Source organism: Asparagus officinalis, chromosome 8 (genome assembly GCF_001876935.1).
Source record: "Asparagus officinalis chromosome 8, Aspof.V1, whole genome shotgun sequence".
NCBI lineage: Eukaryota > Viridiplantae > Streptophyta > Magnoliopsida > Asparagales > Asparagaceae > Asparagus > Asparagus officinalis.
The window spans coordinates 130521702-130537109 of record NC_033801.1 but is presented as its reverse complement, the minus strand read 5'-3'; the positions used below and the strand labels follow the sequence as shown (position 1 = coordinate 130537109).

The window sequence follows — 15408 nt, the reverse complement described above, 5'->3', positions numbered from 1 at the left end:
ACCCTGATAGCTTCAGATTAATTACGGTTTTGCCATCACGGTACAGATCGTTCCCGCCGTCCTCTTGATGGGTAAATCTGTAAATTTGCAGGACTCAAGTTTGACTAGCTTACGATTGCGAGTGTGCAATTTGTATTTTGCGGTGGGAGCAAAGTTAGTTAGACAGCCTAAGAGCAAGTGCAGCAAGCTCTCAGTTGGGAGTCCTAGTCAGCATGCTCTCAAGAGCTCTCAAGCTTTTCAAAATAAAAAATTAACAAATTATACCTTGGGAGGCACTCAATCTTTTATGGAGCTCCAACAAGCTCCTAGTTAGGAGTTCCAACAATATCAAAAAAAACCCTCTTCTATTTTAATATTTCACCCATTACTTTTAATTATATTTAAACCTCTTGTATTTTATTTCAAAAAAATTTCAACGGCATGATTTTATTACAACGGCTGAATTTTTATACAACGGTAACTTTTCATATCAGCAACACAACTCAACCAATTAAAAAAATCAAATCCCCACCGCAACATCAAACCACAACTCAGCCAATATCAAAAAATCCCAACCACAACTCAACCCCAAATCAGTTCATCTTCTCCCCAAATCCAAAACAGTTCATCTTCTCCCCAAATCCCAACCCCAAATCCCACCCCTTCGACAACCTCAAACAAGGCACCCAACCCAGTCGGAGGCCTCATCTTCGGCGCCTCATCTCCGGCGCCTCATCTTCTACCCAGTCGGAGGCCTCTTCTCCCCAAATCATCTTTGTTTCCCCTCCTCTTCCACATCTCCGGCGCCTCTTCATCTCCCGTTGGATTTTTGCTTCTTTTTTGGGCAGATCTGCGAAGATGTAATTGTTGGGGCGCTGACGTGGAGGTGGAGAGCTTCGGAGCTCCCAAGCGCTCCACAAATTTGTGGAGCGCTTGGGAGCTCCGAAGCTCTCCACCTCCACGTCAGCGCTTGGGAACAGGTTGGGAGCGCTTCGGAGCTTGTTGGAGGGGGTTAAATCGGAGAGCACATCCACGTCGGAGCTGAGAGCGGAGTTGGGAGCTTGCTGCCCATGCTCTAAGAGTCCAGGAGGGCCTATGCGTTTTTCTAGTTTTAGTTTCTAATTATAACTATTGATATTAAGTGTTAATGTTATAGAAAACTTAAGCGCTAGACTGATAACTAGATAATTTTCTTAGCTGGCGATGGAGAATGTTTTGTTTAAGGTCGAGAGAGGTAGAAGAGGAGTTCAAGGTTAGAGTTTAATGAAGGTTGGAGAACGTGAATGTTGTATGGAGAAAATCATGACCAATGGCTAAAGGGCACAGTCCATGTAGGCAGAGACCACGCTCCCCAATGTGCTTCCCAAATATTGATAGCCTACAACACCATCCAGACGCAAGGTGCTGGGTAAATGGTTAAGGTACCGCGTAGTCTTATGCGTACGCTTAGGTGGGCGAGGCGAAGGTTTTTTAAAACATTTGAGTGAGTGGGAGTGAAGAAACCGCAAAAGCGTGGGCCAGATTTGTAAATAAGTAATTTTTCAAGGAAACAGAGTAATTAGGACTCACAAGCGTAATTACCAATTACTAATCACCGGCCTAAGCGTGTGATTTTTGGGGGAAAGTGAGATTTAGGGCGGCTAGCTCATCACATCATTCACATGCCCCACGTTGGAGCGTTAAATCAGTCGACACGATGTTGATTTTAATTACGAAGTTGACATTCGGTGGGAGTAACGGAAACGTTGGTTTCCGCACGTGAGGTACCGGGTTCCGGTTTCGAATTCGAAACTTTCGAGAAGGAAGCGCGTTGAACATTTGATTTGGCGATATCTCCAAGGTTTTGGCTGCTAATTAATCTGTTGGGTTTAAACTGGGTTTGTCCCTGAATTCTAGCCCATGTGTTAATAACCACCTTCAGTATTATCTGGCACACCCAATATAAGGGGGTGTTTGGTTACATTTCTATAAATTATAGGAAATGTTTTCCATTCAAAATTTGATTTCCTTGTATTTCTTAAAAAAATTATAGGAAAAGTTTTGAGAAGTTAAAAAGTATAAATTTTCTTATTTTTTGTATTGTGCTTGTTTGGTTCAAAACAAGAAAATGACTCATAACTTTTGGGAAAATAGCAACATTTCCTATAATTTATAGAAATGTAACCAAACACCACCAACTTTATAGAAAAGTGAGAACTTTATAGAAAAATGTTAATGAGTTTTATTATTTAAATAATGAATGCGTCAGATTTTCAAGAGATTTCCGCCCATTTTAGAAGGAAATCAATTTCTATAAATTTTGGTACTTTTTTATACTTTACAGAAAACATTTCTGTAAATCTTTTTTGAGCCAAACACAGTTTATGAAAATCTATAGAAAACTCTTAATTACAGAAATGCCATTGTTTGTACTTTTTGAGAAAACATTTCTTAAAAACAATGCAACCAAACACCCCTCAAGATTCATGACGTATCTTCATAAAAAATATAGTTACGTATGTATATTTTAGCATGTGAAAAATTGACGAAATTCTGGAGTATATACAGTCCATATGACAAATGTACAAAAACCTATCGTAAAAACGAGACATCATCAAAATTCATCTTTCAATTGGAGATAAAACTGAAAGATCTCAAAAAAAAATCTATGATGTTATTCAGTAATGGGTTAACTGAGGGGTCAATGAGATTTAACCCCTTCATAACGCACCAAATATAAAAAATCTATACGGCTCCGTTTGGCAAATGGTTAATAGATAGGTTAAGAAGGTTTAACCCATCTCTAACCCTCCAAACAAAAAATCTTGCATTCCGGCTTACAAACCCTCACGTGAGGGTTAATCTTTAGTTAGCCAGTCTAATGACGGGCTAACTATTATTCCGCGTGAGGAGGCAGAGTAAGGCTAGTCCGCATCATCCCTTGGGGGCAAGAGAAGTAATTATGAGAGAAATTTGATGAAATGGATACTACTGGGATACTAGAAGCTACCAAAGAAGCAATATGAAGCTGGAATGAAAAGTGAAAAACTTTTGATGAAGTTTATATTTTAGGTTAGTTTGATTGTAGTAGCAAACATAATTCTGCATTGAATATTTGAATAAAAAAAAGTACACACAAGTTAGCTATTTTTTTCCTAATTTAGCTAAAAAAAATTCTAATTTAGATTTGTTGTTATTAATCTTATCAACAATCATATATTTAAGTAGTACATAAATGACAATTAATATTTGTATAGATAAGATGATGTAAATTCCAGTTGAATTTATTTATTATAAAAAATATTAGAAAAAAAATCTTAATTCCAATAAGATGAAAGTTGGTATATTTCTAAAATTAGTGTGTTTAACATACTTAATCCTTCTTTATTTGCCAAACATAAATAAGTTAAACTTTCATTTTAATTATCTAATCCAACTCATGACAAGTTAACTAAGTCAATCCTTCTCTCTTAACATCCTACCAAACGGCACCTACCAGAGTTAAAGTAAGTTAACCCTTCATAATTTACCAAAAGCAAAAAAATGCGTAAGAGTTAAACTAACCTCTCTAGATGGATTAAAATGAGTTAACCCCTCAAAATGAGGGATTTACAAGTACTCCTATTTAGAAGGATTAACAATTATTCCCTCTATTTATTAAAAAATAGTCAAAACCCTCATTATTTCCAAACACTAATTGATCACGATAGCTAAAATAAACCTTATTTAACGGATAAATAAGTTCTTCTGGTTATTGGATGGACTAACTACATTAATATTTCTCTTCAATCTCTCTTGCTCAACCTTTTGCCAATTCGTCTTTCAATTGGAGATAAAATTGCTTTCACCAAACTGACCCTGTACACAATACCTCATCTAGTCATCTAGTTTTCTTGTTCAGCGTATCTTTTCACACGATCACGCCCGCAAAATAATATATTAGATCCCTATCCACGTCGAATCATAACTCGATGTGATATAAATACAAAAAAAAAAGCAGTATTTTTTTCATCATCATGATGAAATACAAAGGTGATAACAAATTATGCATGAAATCGGAATAGCCAACGCCAAGAAATCAGTGGTACATGTAATTGTAGCCGATGCATAAGCCGTGAATAAATCCTATATTTATGTGTATATATACAACAATGACAGTCGTATCAGACTGACAATGAAGTGTATGTACAATTGTACATATGCAGGAGGTTGGAGTTTGCCGTTTAGGACGCAGAAGCGAGCTTGTGCCCATTTTTCCCGTTCAAAGAGACCTGCAATGGACACCACAAGCATTGATGGTCTTAAATCTTGAATACAGAAATTAAACCTAATACATTGGTCAACTATCTCTGAAAAATCAATAACATTTGCCTCATTCAAGCAGCTAATGAAGTGATCAGATAAACTTTTAGGGGAAGCATGAGAAAATGTAGCTCCTAAGGTATGCGTATAGAGAAACCTTTAAAAGCACTTGAGACTCTAAAAGCAAATTTACAACTATAATGTTATGACCAAGGAAGTAATGTGCATAAGGTATATGGCGTACCAGATACTCTTAGCTAATAGATTTGAAGTAACCTTTTCAGCCAGTGAACTCACGTTAGTAAAGCGTAAACACCCATCATTATCATCTACAAATTCGCCAAGTCTGCTCGCTTAACAGGGTGCATACGTTAAATCGCTAAAAGGAACTACCAACCCTTTTCTCATGCAAAAGACACGCATTAGCTGTAACTAAGAGAAAGTTTGGACCTCTGGGGTCAAGAGGACTGCTCCCGAGAGTTCAGCCAAAAAAAGTCACCAATACAGAGTCTATATTTCTAAAGAGCCACTCGAGAAACCTTCATAGAGCACAGCCCAGCGATTTACCCGGATGAACTATGCTTCAGATATTCAGAATCCAAAATGCTGAATTTACTGTAGTCGTCACATGCCGTAATGACTAAATTTCTAAGTTGGCACTTGAGTGGAAGGGCCTAGCAGAAAAAGAACATAATATTATATTTTGATTTTTTTTAAAGACATCCATTAATTGGTCTATTCCATTATTCGAATATAGACTGGGGACCTAAACATTTAGCTTGAGGTGAGTTACCACAAAATGATTCATTCCTTGAATTCTTTTGCTGTTGTTAAAGTAAGAGAGAGAATCTTGAGTAAATTTTCCTTGAATTGAATATTGAGTATGCACATATATTTATACAAGTAGAGGAGTGTGAGGTTTGTTCTCCCAAGCAATGTGGGACTAAAACCCACTACAATACACTATTATCAACAGCCCCCTTCAAACTCATGTTGGATCAAACAAAGTGAGTTTGCGTACAAGAAACTGGAACCGATGAACAGGTAAGGCCTTTGTGAAGAAATCTGCAAGCTCGTCAGCGGATGAAACATGAGGAAGTAGAATTGTCTTGTCCTTGATAACTTGGTGACGGACAAAATGAGCGTCGATCTCAATATGTTTGGTCCTTTCATGAAATACTGGATTATTAGCAATCTGGATGGCACTCTTATTATCACAGTAGAGAGGAGTAGGAGTCGTAACAGAAATACCGAAATCACTGAGAAGGCGACGAAGATGAATAATCTCTTTAGCTGTTGTGGACATTGCACGATACTCTGCCTCAGTACTGGAAAGAGCAATAACATCTTGTTTCTTACTTCGCCAGGAAATAAGGGAATCACCAAGAAATATACAATAACCTGTGGTAGACTTTCTGGTAGTTGGATCACCAGCCCAATCAGCATCAGAATATGCACAAAGCTCTAACTTAGATGTAGCAGGAAACAAAAGTGAGCGAGTGCTAGTACCCCGGAGGTACCGAAGAATCCGTAATAAGACAGCATAGTGTACAGAACGTGGGGCACTAACAAATTGACTGACAATACCAACAGCATGAGAGATATCTGGTCGAGAGATGCACAAATAGACCAACTGACCAACAAGATGTCGATATCGGGTAGGATCAGATAGAGGCTCACCGTCAGTAGAGCAAAGTTTGACATTCTGCTGGAGTGGAGTATCGACAGTTGTATTATCAGTTAACTCAGCTTGATTTAGAATATCTGAGAGATACTTCTGTTGAGACAGTAATACACCCCGCGGGCCTTGAGAAATTTCTAGACCAAGAAAATACCGAAGAGATCCAAGATCCTTCATGTGGAACTGTTGTTGCAACTGAAAGTTTGCGTATTGTATACCTGCCATATCATCACCTGTAATGATCATATCATCTACATAGATGAGTAATAAAACTCTGCCGCGCGATGTAGTGCGAACAAACAGAGAAGCATCTTGATGACTTTCTATAAAGCCCGCTTTGAGCACGACATCGCGAAAACACTCAAACCAAGCGCGGGGTGCCTGTTTGAGACCATAAACAGCACGACGAAGGAGACATACATGTCCCGGAGGAATATTTGACCCTGGAGGTGGTTGCATATATACGGTCTCTGATAAAGAGCCATGAAGAAAAGCATTTTTGACATCCATCTGGTATAAGGGCCAACGATGAGCAGCAGCGACCGCAAGGAGAGTACGAACAGTGGGCATCTGAGCAACAGGAGCAAATGTCTCCTCATAATCAATACATTGTTGCTGAGTAAAACATCGACCCACTAAACGAGCTTTTCGACGTTCAATGGTGCCATCAGGACGAAACTTGACCTTATAAACCCATTTACTGCTAACAAAAGAGATCCCAGGAGGACAGGGAACAACATCCCAGGTATGAGTTTGCTGAAAGGCTTGAAATTCCTCAGCCATAGCCTGTCGCCACTCTGGAATTTGAACTGCCTCTTGGAAGGACTTTGGCTCAACAATAGTATGAATGGCAGCAAGAAAGTTATGAAAGATAGGTGAATAAGAAGTAACAGAAGCATACCGGGCAGGCATGACATGTGGGCGTTTGCCTCGACGAAGAGCAAGAGGAACCTCAGGCGGGGGAGATGCTGGCGCAAGTGCGTGGAGATCAACAGTATTTTCTGGAGTGAGAGTTGTGTCCACGGGATATGGATTAGACGGTGTAAGAGAAGACTCGGGTGAGGAAGAGTCAACAGAAGGAGAGGGAGAGATGTCAGGGAGATCTCGAAAGGAAAATTGAGGTGAAGAAGTGGGTGATGCAGTTGACGGGGAAGCATGATCAGTAGAGTGGAGGAAATTAAAGTCATCAGAAGTAGAATAATATGGAGAATCCTCTTCGAACTGAACATGACGAGATATATGAACTCGACGAGTTGCGGGATCATAACAACGATAACCTCGATGTTCTGAACTAATTCCTAAATAAACACAAGAAACAGCTCTGGGAGACAATTTATCACGTTCGTGAGATGGCAGAAGAACAAAACATCGACAACCAAAAACGCGAACTAGATCATAACGGGGTGGATGAGTATAAACACGACTATAAGGAGTAGCACCGGAAAAAGAGCTAGATGGAGTGATATTAATGGCATGAGTCGCGGTGAGAATAGCCTCAGCCCAAAAACGACGAGGAACAGAGTAAGAAATGAGCATTGATCGAGCAGTATTGAGGATATGACGATATTTGCGTTCAGTAACACCATTTTGCTCATGAGTGTAGGGACATGACTGTTGAAAGATAGTCCCATGAGAGGACATGATAGAGCGCATGATAGAGGATAGGTACTCTTTGGCACAATCAGAACGAAAAACTTTAATACGAGATTGCCATTGAGTAAAAATCATAGCAGTGAAGGCTTGATAAGCAGTAAGTACGTCAGAGCGATTCTTAAGTAGGTAAACCCATGTAAAACGAGAGAAATCGTCGATAAAACTAACATAATATAAGTAGCTAGATGAAGAAGACAAAGGAGTTGGCCCCCAAATATCAGAATGTACTAAATCAAATACGAAAGTGGATACAGATGTACTCATTTTAAATGGTAAAGCACTGAATTTTGCCAATTTGCAACCAGTACATGACTCACTACTAGAACTAGATGATACAGGACCAAGTACTCCAGACTGAATAAGACTCTCCAGCCTTTTATTAGACACATGACCAAGTCGTCTATGCCATAAATTGGCAGGAAGCGAGGTAGAGGGTTTTGACGAACGAAGAGAAGCAACAAGAGAACGTGGACGTATGGACTCTGGAAGGTGAAGATATTCCAGAAAATACAGTTTGTGCCTCCTACGACCCGCCCCAACCGTCTTGCCCGTCTGTGGATCCTGCACAATACAAGTATCAGAAGAAAATGAGACAAACAGGCCCGCCATGCATAAAGAGCTAATAGAAATTAAATTCAAGCACAATTGTGGAGCCACATAGACGGGACCAAGTGTTAGACGACCAGATGGATCATTTTGTGGGGTAATAGAGCCATACTGAGTAATGGACAATGGTTGTCCAGCAGCTGTGTAGATAGGAGGAAGAGAGGATGAAGTAAAGACAGAGGATAAAAGTGAGGCATTACAAGTCATATGAAAGGAACAACCAGAGTCAAAAATCCAGAGATCATTCATACCAGAGACTGAAGGATTAGCTGAAGAACCAGCAAAATGCATACCAGAGAGTTGTGCGGCGGATGTAGAGGTGATATGTTGGAAAGCATCAAGTTGACGGCGAAGACTTTCAATAGCTTGAATAGTAGAGTCTGAAGTAGTAGAAGGTATAGCATTGGCCAACAATCCTGGTGTACGAGAGGGTTGAGACTGAGGGGGTCGCCGACCACGACCAGTACCTGAGGAACGTAACTCAGGATAAAGCTTGAAGCATGTCTCAATACGGTGTCCTTCCTTCTTGCAATATTTGCAAGAGAGCTTAGATCGAGCCTGTGGAGAGGGAGCATGTGGAGAAGTATAATTCATAACAGGAGCAGTGACAGGTAAAGACAAAACAGTCTCGAGTGAAGAGGTAGGAGTGTCTGTTGACAAATTGAGTCGTGTTGTCTGCTGCCGGGTCTCATAAGCAGTGAGAGCTCCCATAACTGAGGCCAAAGTCGGAAATTGAGGCTGGTGAAGTAGTTGATCAGCCATAGTTGAATATTCAGGAAGGGTAACACAGAAGTCGTTTATCGAATCCTGTTTTTGTGGGACTTTGCCTGTGCCGGAAACGCTTTGGTTCGTGGACCGCCGAATCACAGATCGTGAAGGGGGCTTATGATTCTGACTTCGTTTATCGAAGTGAGAATTGAAACGATATCTTATCAAAGTAAGATAGTCGTTCTTCTTAAAATCAAGTCAAAGCTTAATTTCAAGGCGTTGCAAGAAAAACTTAAATCTGCTCTCTCTCTCTCTACTCTGGAATGCTCTAACAAATGCTCGATCCTCGTCAGAAGTGACCCTAGGGGGGTATTTATAGCCTCAGGGGTCTGCAACTAAAAAAACTCAACAAATGACGATGTTAGTACGGCGAGACAGTGTTTACTGTCTCGCTGAGCGAGACAGTGTTTGCTGTCTCGACCCGCGAGACAGTAAATTTGCTGTCTCGCTCAGCGAGACAGTAAATGCTGTCTCGGAAAATGGCAGTTTCGCCCACGATGTTTCCCACGTCCCTTGGCAGTTAATGGACACGTGTAGGGCAGTTACAAAGGTAGTTTTGACCATTTCAACACTGTCTCGCTGGCGAGACAGCAAATACTGTCTCGCTGGCGAGACAGCAAAGCCTGTCTCGCTGGCGAGACAGTTCATTCCTGTTTTGATTTTCAATATGAGATCCCTGAGTGATCTTCTCTATGTTTGGGATATCTATTAGCATTTTTTGACGCCTACAGATACCCCCTCCAAAGTATTCCAAACACATTCTTTTATAGAAGAGTCTGGGATACTTTGGATAAGATAGGTTTTACTTACGATCCCTTCGATGCTTGGTTGAGTAGATCGTGTGAAAGGACTTGTGAATGGCTTCAATGCTTGATCTCTGTTGCTTTTAGTCTATTCAGTTCTTTGTAGAATAGCTAATGTCTTCCCCGCGTCGCGTCACGTTTATCGCTTGACCGTTGTCGAGATTTTGAATTGAAGTTGGTATCTGCTCTTGTGGGTTCAGCTTTTACCACTGAGTTGATATATCTATTGAGAGCTCATCAGGTTATCCTTAAGAATATTCTGATTAATATTCTCTAGAAACTTCCTGTTGAGGGTAGGAATACAGTTTAGACTCGTGTACCTATTGGAGTAATATGGTCTCTTTTTTGTTGGTAGAGATGAACCCGATGATCGGAGAGGAAAAATTTTATATTCTATCTCCTGGTCTCTTGTTTGTTGGTAAAGATGAACCCAGAATCAGAGAGGAAGAATTTTATATTCTATCTCCTGATCTCTTGTTTGTTGGTAGAGATGAACCCAAAATCGGAGAGGAAGAATTTTATATTCTATCTCCTGGTCTCTTGTTTGTTGGTAGAGATGAACCCGGAATCGGAGAGGAAGAATTTTATATTCTATCTCCTAGTGCAAAGGAAACTCGAAGTGGGATCTCCTCAATTTGTGGACCTCTCGTTCATGGAACGAATCGAGAGGGGATTTTGGCTTTGGTCCTAACTGTTTAAAGGTTTGACCAAGATGGGAATTTGAGACGATCCTAACTGTTTAAAGGTTTGATCGTTCAATTTGTGGACCTCTCGTTCATGGAACGAATCGAGAGGGGATTTTGGCTTTGGTCCTAACTGTTTAAAGGTTTGACCAAGATGGGAATTTGAGACGATCCTAACTGTTTAAAGGTTTGATCGTTCAATTTGTGGACCTCTCGTTCATGGAACGAATCGAGAGGGGATTTTGGCTTTGGTCCTAACTGTTTAAAGGTTTGACCAAGATGGGAATTTGAGACGATCCTAACTGTTTAAAGGTTTGATCGTTCAATTTGTGGACCTCTCGTTCATGGAACGAATCGAGAGGGGATTTTGGCTTTGGTCCTAACTGTTTAAAGGTTTGACCAAGATGGGAATTTGAGACGATCCTAACTGTTTAAAGGTTTGATCGTTCAATTTGTGGACCTCTCGTTCATGGAACGAATCGAGAGGGGATTTTGGCTTTGGTCCTAACTGTTTAAAGGTTTGACCAAAATGGGAATTTTGTGAGGGAAGATTGATCTAAAGAGGTGATCGAATCTCATCTCAGCAAAAGAGTATTCGGAAGTCATAGTAGGAGTTTAGTGTTTATCACTTTATTCATAATGATCGGGGTTATCCCTAAGAATATTACATTTAACATTCTTCCGGAAACTTCCCGTTACATGAATTATCCACCCCCAGCTTTCTTTGCAAAACTGGGTGTAACGAGGAGTACGTTATCCTCATTCACATGTTCGAGTTATCTTTAAGAATATAAAATTCTCCAGGAACTTCCCGTTATATAAATCATCCACCCCCAGTTTTCTTTACAAAACTGGGTGTAACGAGGAGTACGTTATCCTCATTCACATGTTCGGGTTATCCTTAAGAATATAAAATTCTCCAGGAACTTCCCGTTATATAAATCATCCACCCCCAGTTTCCTTTGCGAAACCGGGTTTAACATTGTACTCAGTTGGATAATCGAGAAGCAGTTTATACTCATATACTCTTTGGAGTGTGGGGAAACAGTTTATACTCGTGCACCCACTAGAGTTGTATGGTCGTCTTTACTCGACTTCTTTCGTCGTTATGACGCCGGAGTCAATTAGGGCTTGGATCTTGTTTTTGAGTCCAAAGCAAATCTCGGTGGGATGAAGAACCCTTCTGTGGTACGCACAGTAATTTGGATCCATAATCATTTTAGCACCATCCTGATCTTTAATAGGTGGTAGCTCGATTTTGTCATTAGCGAGGAGGTATTCCAATATGGCTGGAGCTTCATCATCTTCGAAAGAATATTCCTTTTGAAACCTCGGATCGAGAGTCGCATTCTCAACGATTGCAGATGTCATTGGTTGGCCTCTCTCAGCTTTCTTTCTTTTAAGAAAGTGCTCAGCTTGTTCACCCCGAGATTTTAACTCCTTCCAAGTTGTGGATGGCACGACCCCCAGAGCTTCCAGGACATCGATGGAGAGGTTATTGTGGCATGTCCAACATTCCCTCCCGTATGTGAAGAGGAACCTATGGATCACAGCGATGGTGCAGATGCCACAGATGATGATGGTGACCGAAGTGGAAATGAAGGGAATGATGACAACCTGAGTGATGACAGCGATGATCCTGATGATTGGGATATTCCACCACCATCTTTTTCTGACAAGGCGTCAATCTACGTTCCCCTGCCTCTCACTGGTAAGCATCATTTGTTTCGGCTTAACTAATATTTAATCTGTATTTAAACAGTTTTCTCATACAGATCCTATGATACATGAAGCGAGTACTATCACCCCTCCTTCATCGCAACAGCCTATGCTACTACCGGCTGAGGTGTCAGAGCCACCTCATTTGGAGACCTCAACGACGACTCTCCCACCGACGACTTTATTGACAATTTCTTTAGCTTCTACGGAGGTTGTAGATGTGCCAAGGTCGTCTCAAATGGGGGAACTAATGGCTTTGCAATCGAGCCCATCTCAGTTGGATATTGGTACTCCTTCCCAAGCTACTACACCAAAATCACCTGCTGGTCTTTTACTTGGCTTTGCGTCTTCAGAAGTTTCTGTACCGTCTCCTATCTCCGCTTCGAGTCCCACGGACGTGCCGGATTTTCTCAAAATTTCTCTTGGCTATTTGGAAAATCTTACCAAGAAAGTGATTGAGGTTGTGCTGGCAGGGCGAGATACCTTTGATACCTACAAGCCTATGCTCACAAATGGTTTGAACAACCTCAAGTTCGTAGGCGAGGTCGATGTTGTTCAGCGTTGCGCGGAAGCCATCTCACGTCTAGAGGGACAACTCAGATTCTTGGAGGCTTTGGGTCGCGCTGATATCCAAGCGCAAATTGCATCTACTTTTGAGAAGATTCGAGCCGAAGAACTCAATAAGTATGAAGCCGCTCGACGTCATATAGTTGAGGAAGAGGTTGAGGTTGAACAACTTCAACAGCTACACGCTAAAAAACAAGCTGAGCTGACACTTTCAAATACTTCTCTGGAGAATTTGCGAGAGAAGATCGCTGCCGCTGAAGTGGAGTTGACTAGAATGAAGGCTCAGTTCAAACGAGAAGAAGTTATCGTCACTGAGCTCAACGTCAAAAGTGCCACTTCCCTAGTGAATTACCGTGCCAAAGCTGGTGCTCTGGAGGAGGCTAAGAAGGAGGTAGCTGCCATGCTGTCCAGTGAAGACGAGCTTCGGAAACGAGCTGAGATGCTGGTGCGGGCTGACCATGAAGAAAAACTTTCTGACATTAAGTCTCAACTAGCTTCATTTAGTCTGATGAATTGATGAACCTATTTTTGTATCGTTCTTTTGGTAGGAACAACACTTGTCTTAGGTCATCTTGTTTTCCTTTGAATAAAGGTAGTGCTGTCTTTTCGGCTTTTCATTGTTTCTTTTTCATATCATGTTTTGGCATGGAACAATGAAATATCGGTTTGATATTGCGGCAACAATTATTTATTCTTCCTGTATTGTGCTTTTCGTCTTAAATACTGGAAGAATCCTGTAGGTGCCAGAAATACAATATTACCGTGGCACATTTTATGGTCTCATCGCTCTTATTGTTAAGAGTCGACGAGTGGAAGGTGTTGCGATCGGAGCAATTTTGAGGACTTATCGCTCTATTGATGAGAGTCGATAGGTTAGGAGTGTTGCGATCGGAGCAATTTTGAGGACTTATCGCTCTATTGATGAGAGTCGATAAGTTAGAAGTGTTGCGATCTGAGCAACTTTGAGAACTTATCGCTTTATTGATGAGAGTCGATAAGTTAGAAGTGTTGCGATCTGAGCAACTTTGAGGACTTATCGCTCTATTGATGAGAGTCGATAGGTTAGGAGTGTTGCGATCTGAGCAACTTTGAGGACTTATCGCTCTATTGATGAGAGTCGATAGGTTAGGAGTGTTGCGATCTGAGCAACTTTGAGGACTTATCGCTCTATTGATGAGAGTCGATAAGTTAGAAGTGTTGCGATCTGAGCAACTTTGAGGACTTATCGCTCTATTGATGAGAGTCGATAAGTTAGAAGTGTTGCGATCTGAGCAACTTTGAGGACTTATCGCTCTATTGATGAGAGTCGATAAGTTAGAAGTTTTGCGATCTGAGCAACTTTGAGGACTTATCGCTCTATTGATGAGAGTCGATAGGTTAGGAGTGTTGCGATCTGAGCAACTTTGAGGACTTATCGCTCTATTGATGAGAGTCGATAAGTTAGAAGTGTTGCGATCTGAGCAACTTTGAGGACTTATCGCTCCTTCTTGCATTCTTTTGTAATCTCTGCGTCTGATGGCTCCTAATTAGAGTCAAGACATCCTTTGAGCAATTCTTGGATTGACTTTTCCTCTCGGGGAAAAGTCGGGATTTGAGTCACTTGAATGCCGCTTAGACTTTCTTTTATCAGCCACGTTGATGGTGACTTCAGGGAATTCATCATCTTGGGCAGCTGATTTTCTCTCGCGGAAATATGTCTCGGCTTAGGCTTCGACAATACAGAGACTCTTCGTGGGATGGCTTCTCGTTTGAAACAGTCACATTCTGATAATGCTGCTTTAACGAGTCGCGCACAGGAACAATGAGAGCGAATAATTCTTTTTTGAAATTTATTCACAACCCCAACTTGATAATACGATTCATCGGTATGATTGCCAAAAAATCGTATCGTCTGTTAGCATGACCTCCCAGGTATGACGATGTCTTTTGGTGAATGCGTCTTCTTCTGAGGGTGTAAAACCTTGTTGGCATTCTCAGGACAATTTAAATTATTGTTGCCTTTGAGCGATCCAAGGTTATTTCAGGAGTCACACGTTTGGAACTATCCCCTTGCGGGTGTGGAGTCTTAACGGGCTCCGAATGCTGATTTTGCATAACTCCAGACTTTGGAATCCAAACTTGGCAGAGTTTTGGTGGTTCTTTGACCACTGTTTCTTTGTTTCTTTCTCGTCTTTGTTGTAAGAGAGCACGAGCATGAGCTGCGTTTGCACGACGCTTTTGTATACGTTCTTTGAGGGTCGAATGAGCCCTTCTGACGAGTGTTCATTCCTCCATCGTGAGTTTAGCAGAGACATGAGTGATTGGTCGTTGAGACAACTGAACCACTCGATGCCTCCTCGACTCTAAGTCCGCTTGATAACGAACTCCGTCGTTTTGTTCCAAGGCCTTAGCTATTTGACAAGCGTGGCGTTGGCGTTGTCTCTGACGAGCTCTTTTCGTCAATGCCGGCGGACTTTGATTTGATGATTCTTTAACTAGATAAGAGCCATTGTGAGCAGATGTGTTGCGAATGAAATCCTCAGCAACAATCAAGCTAGAGTCTTCATTTTGTGCCTTCTTTGGCATGTAGGTCTTCCTCAATTGTGAGATCCTCTTGTATTTACGAGACAATGAAGATCTTGAAGAGGATGATGAGAGATATTCCTCAAATTTGGTTTGGTCGAATTCG

The 15408-nt window shown here is 41.1% G+C and overlaps 1 protein-coding gene across 1 annotated transcript in view; it reads right to left on the bottom strand.

The window, feature by feature from the left end:
* The window catches only part of LOC109822318 (protein GUCD1), a 35700-nt gene continuing 24189 nt past the window's right edge, over positions 3898-15408 (bottom strand). The window contains exon 9 of the mRNA XM_020388502.1: positions 3898-4229. Within this exon, the coding sequence (XP_020244091.1) occupies positions 4182-4229 (48 nt within the window). The 3' untranslated portion in view covers positions 3898-4181. The remainder of the gene's footprint in view (positions 4230-15408) is intronic.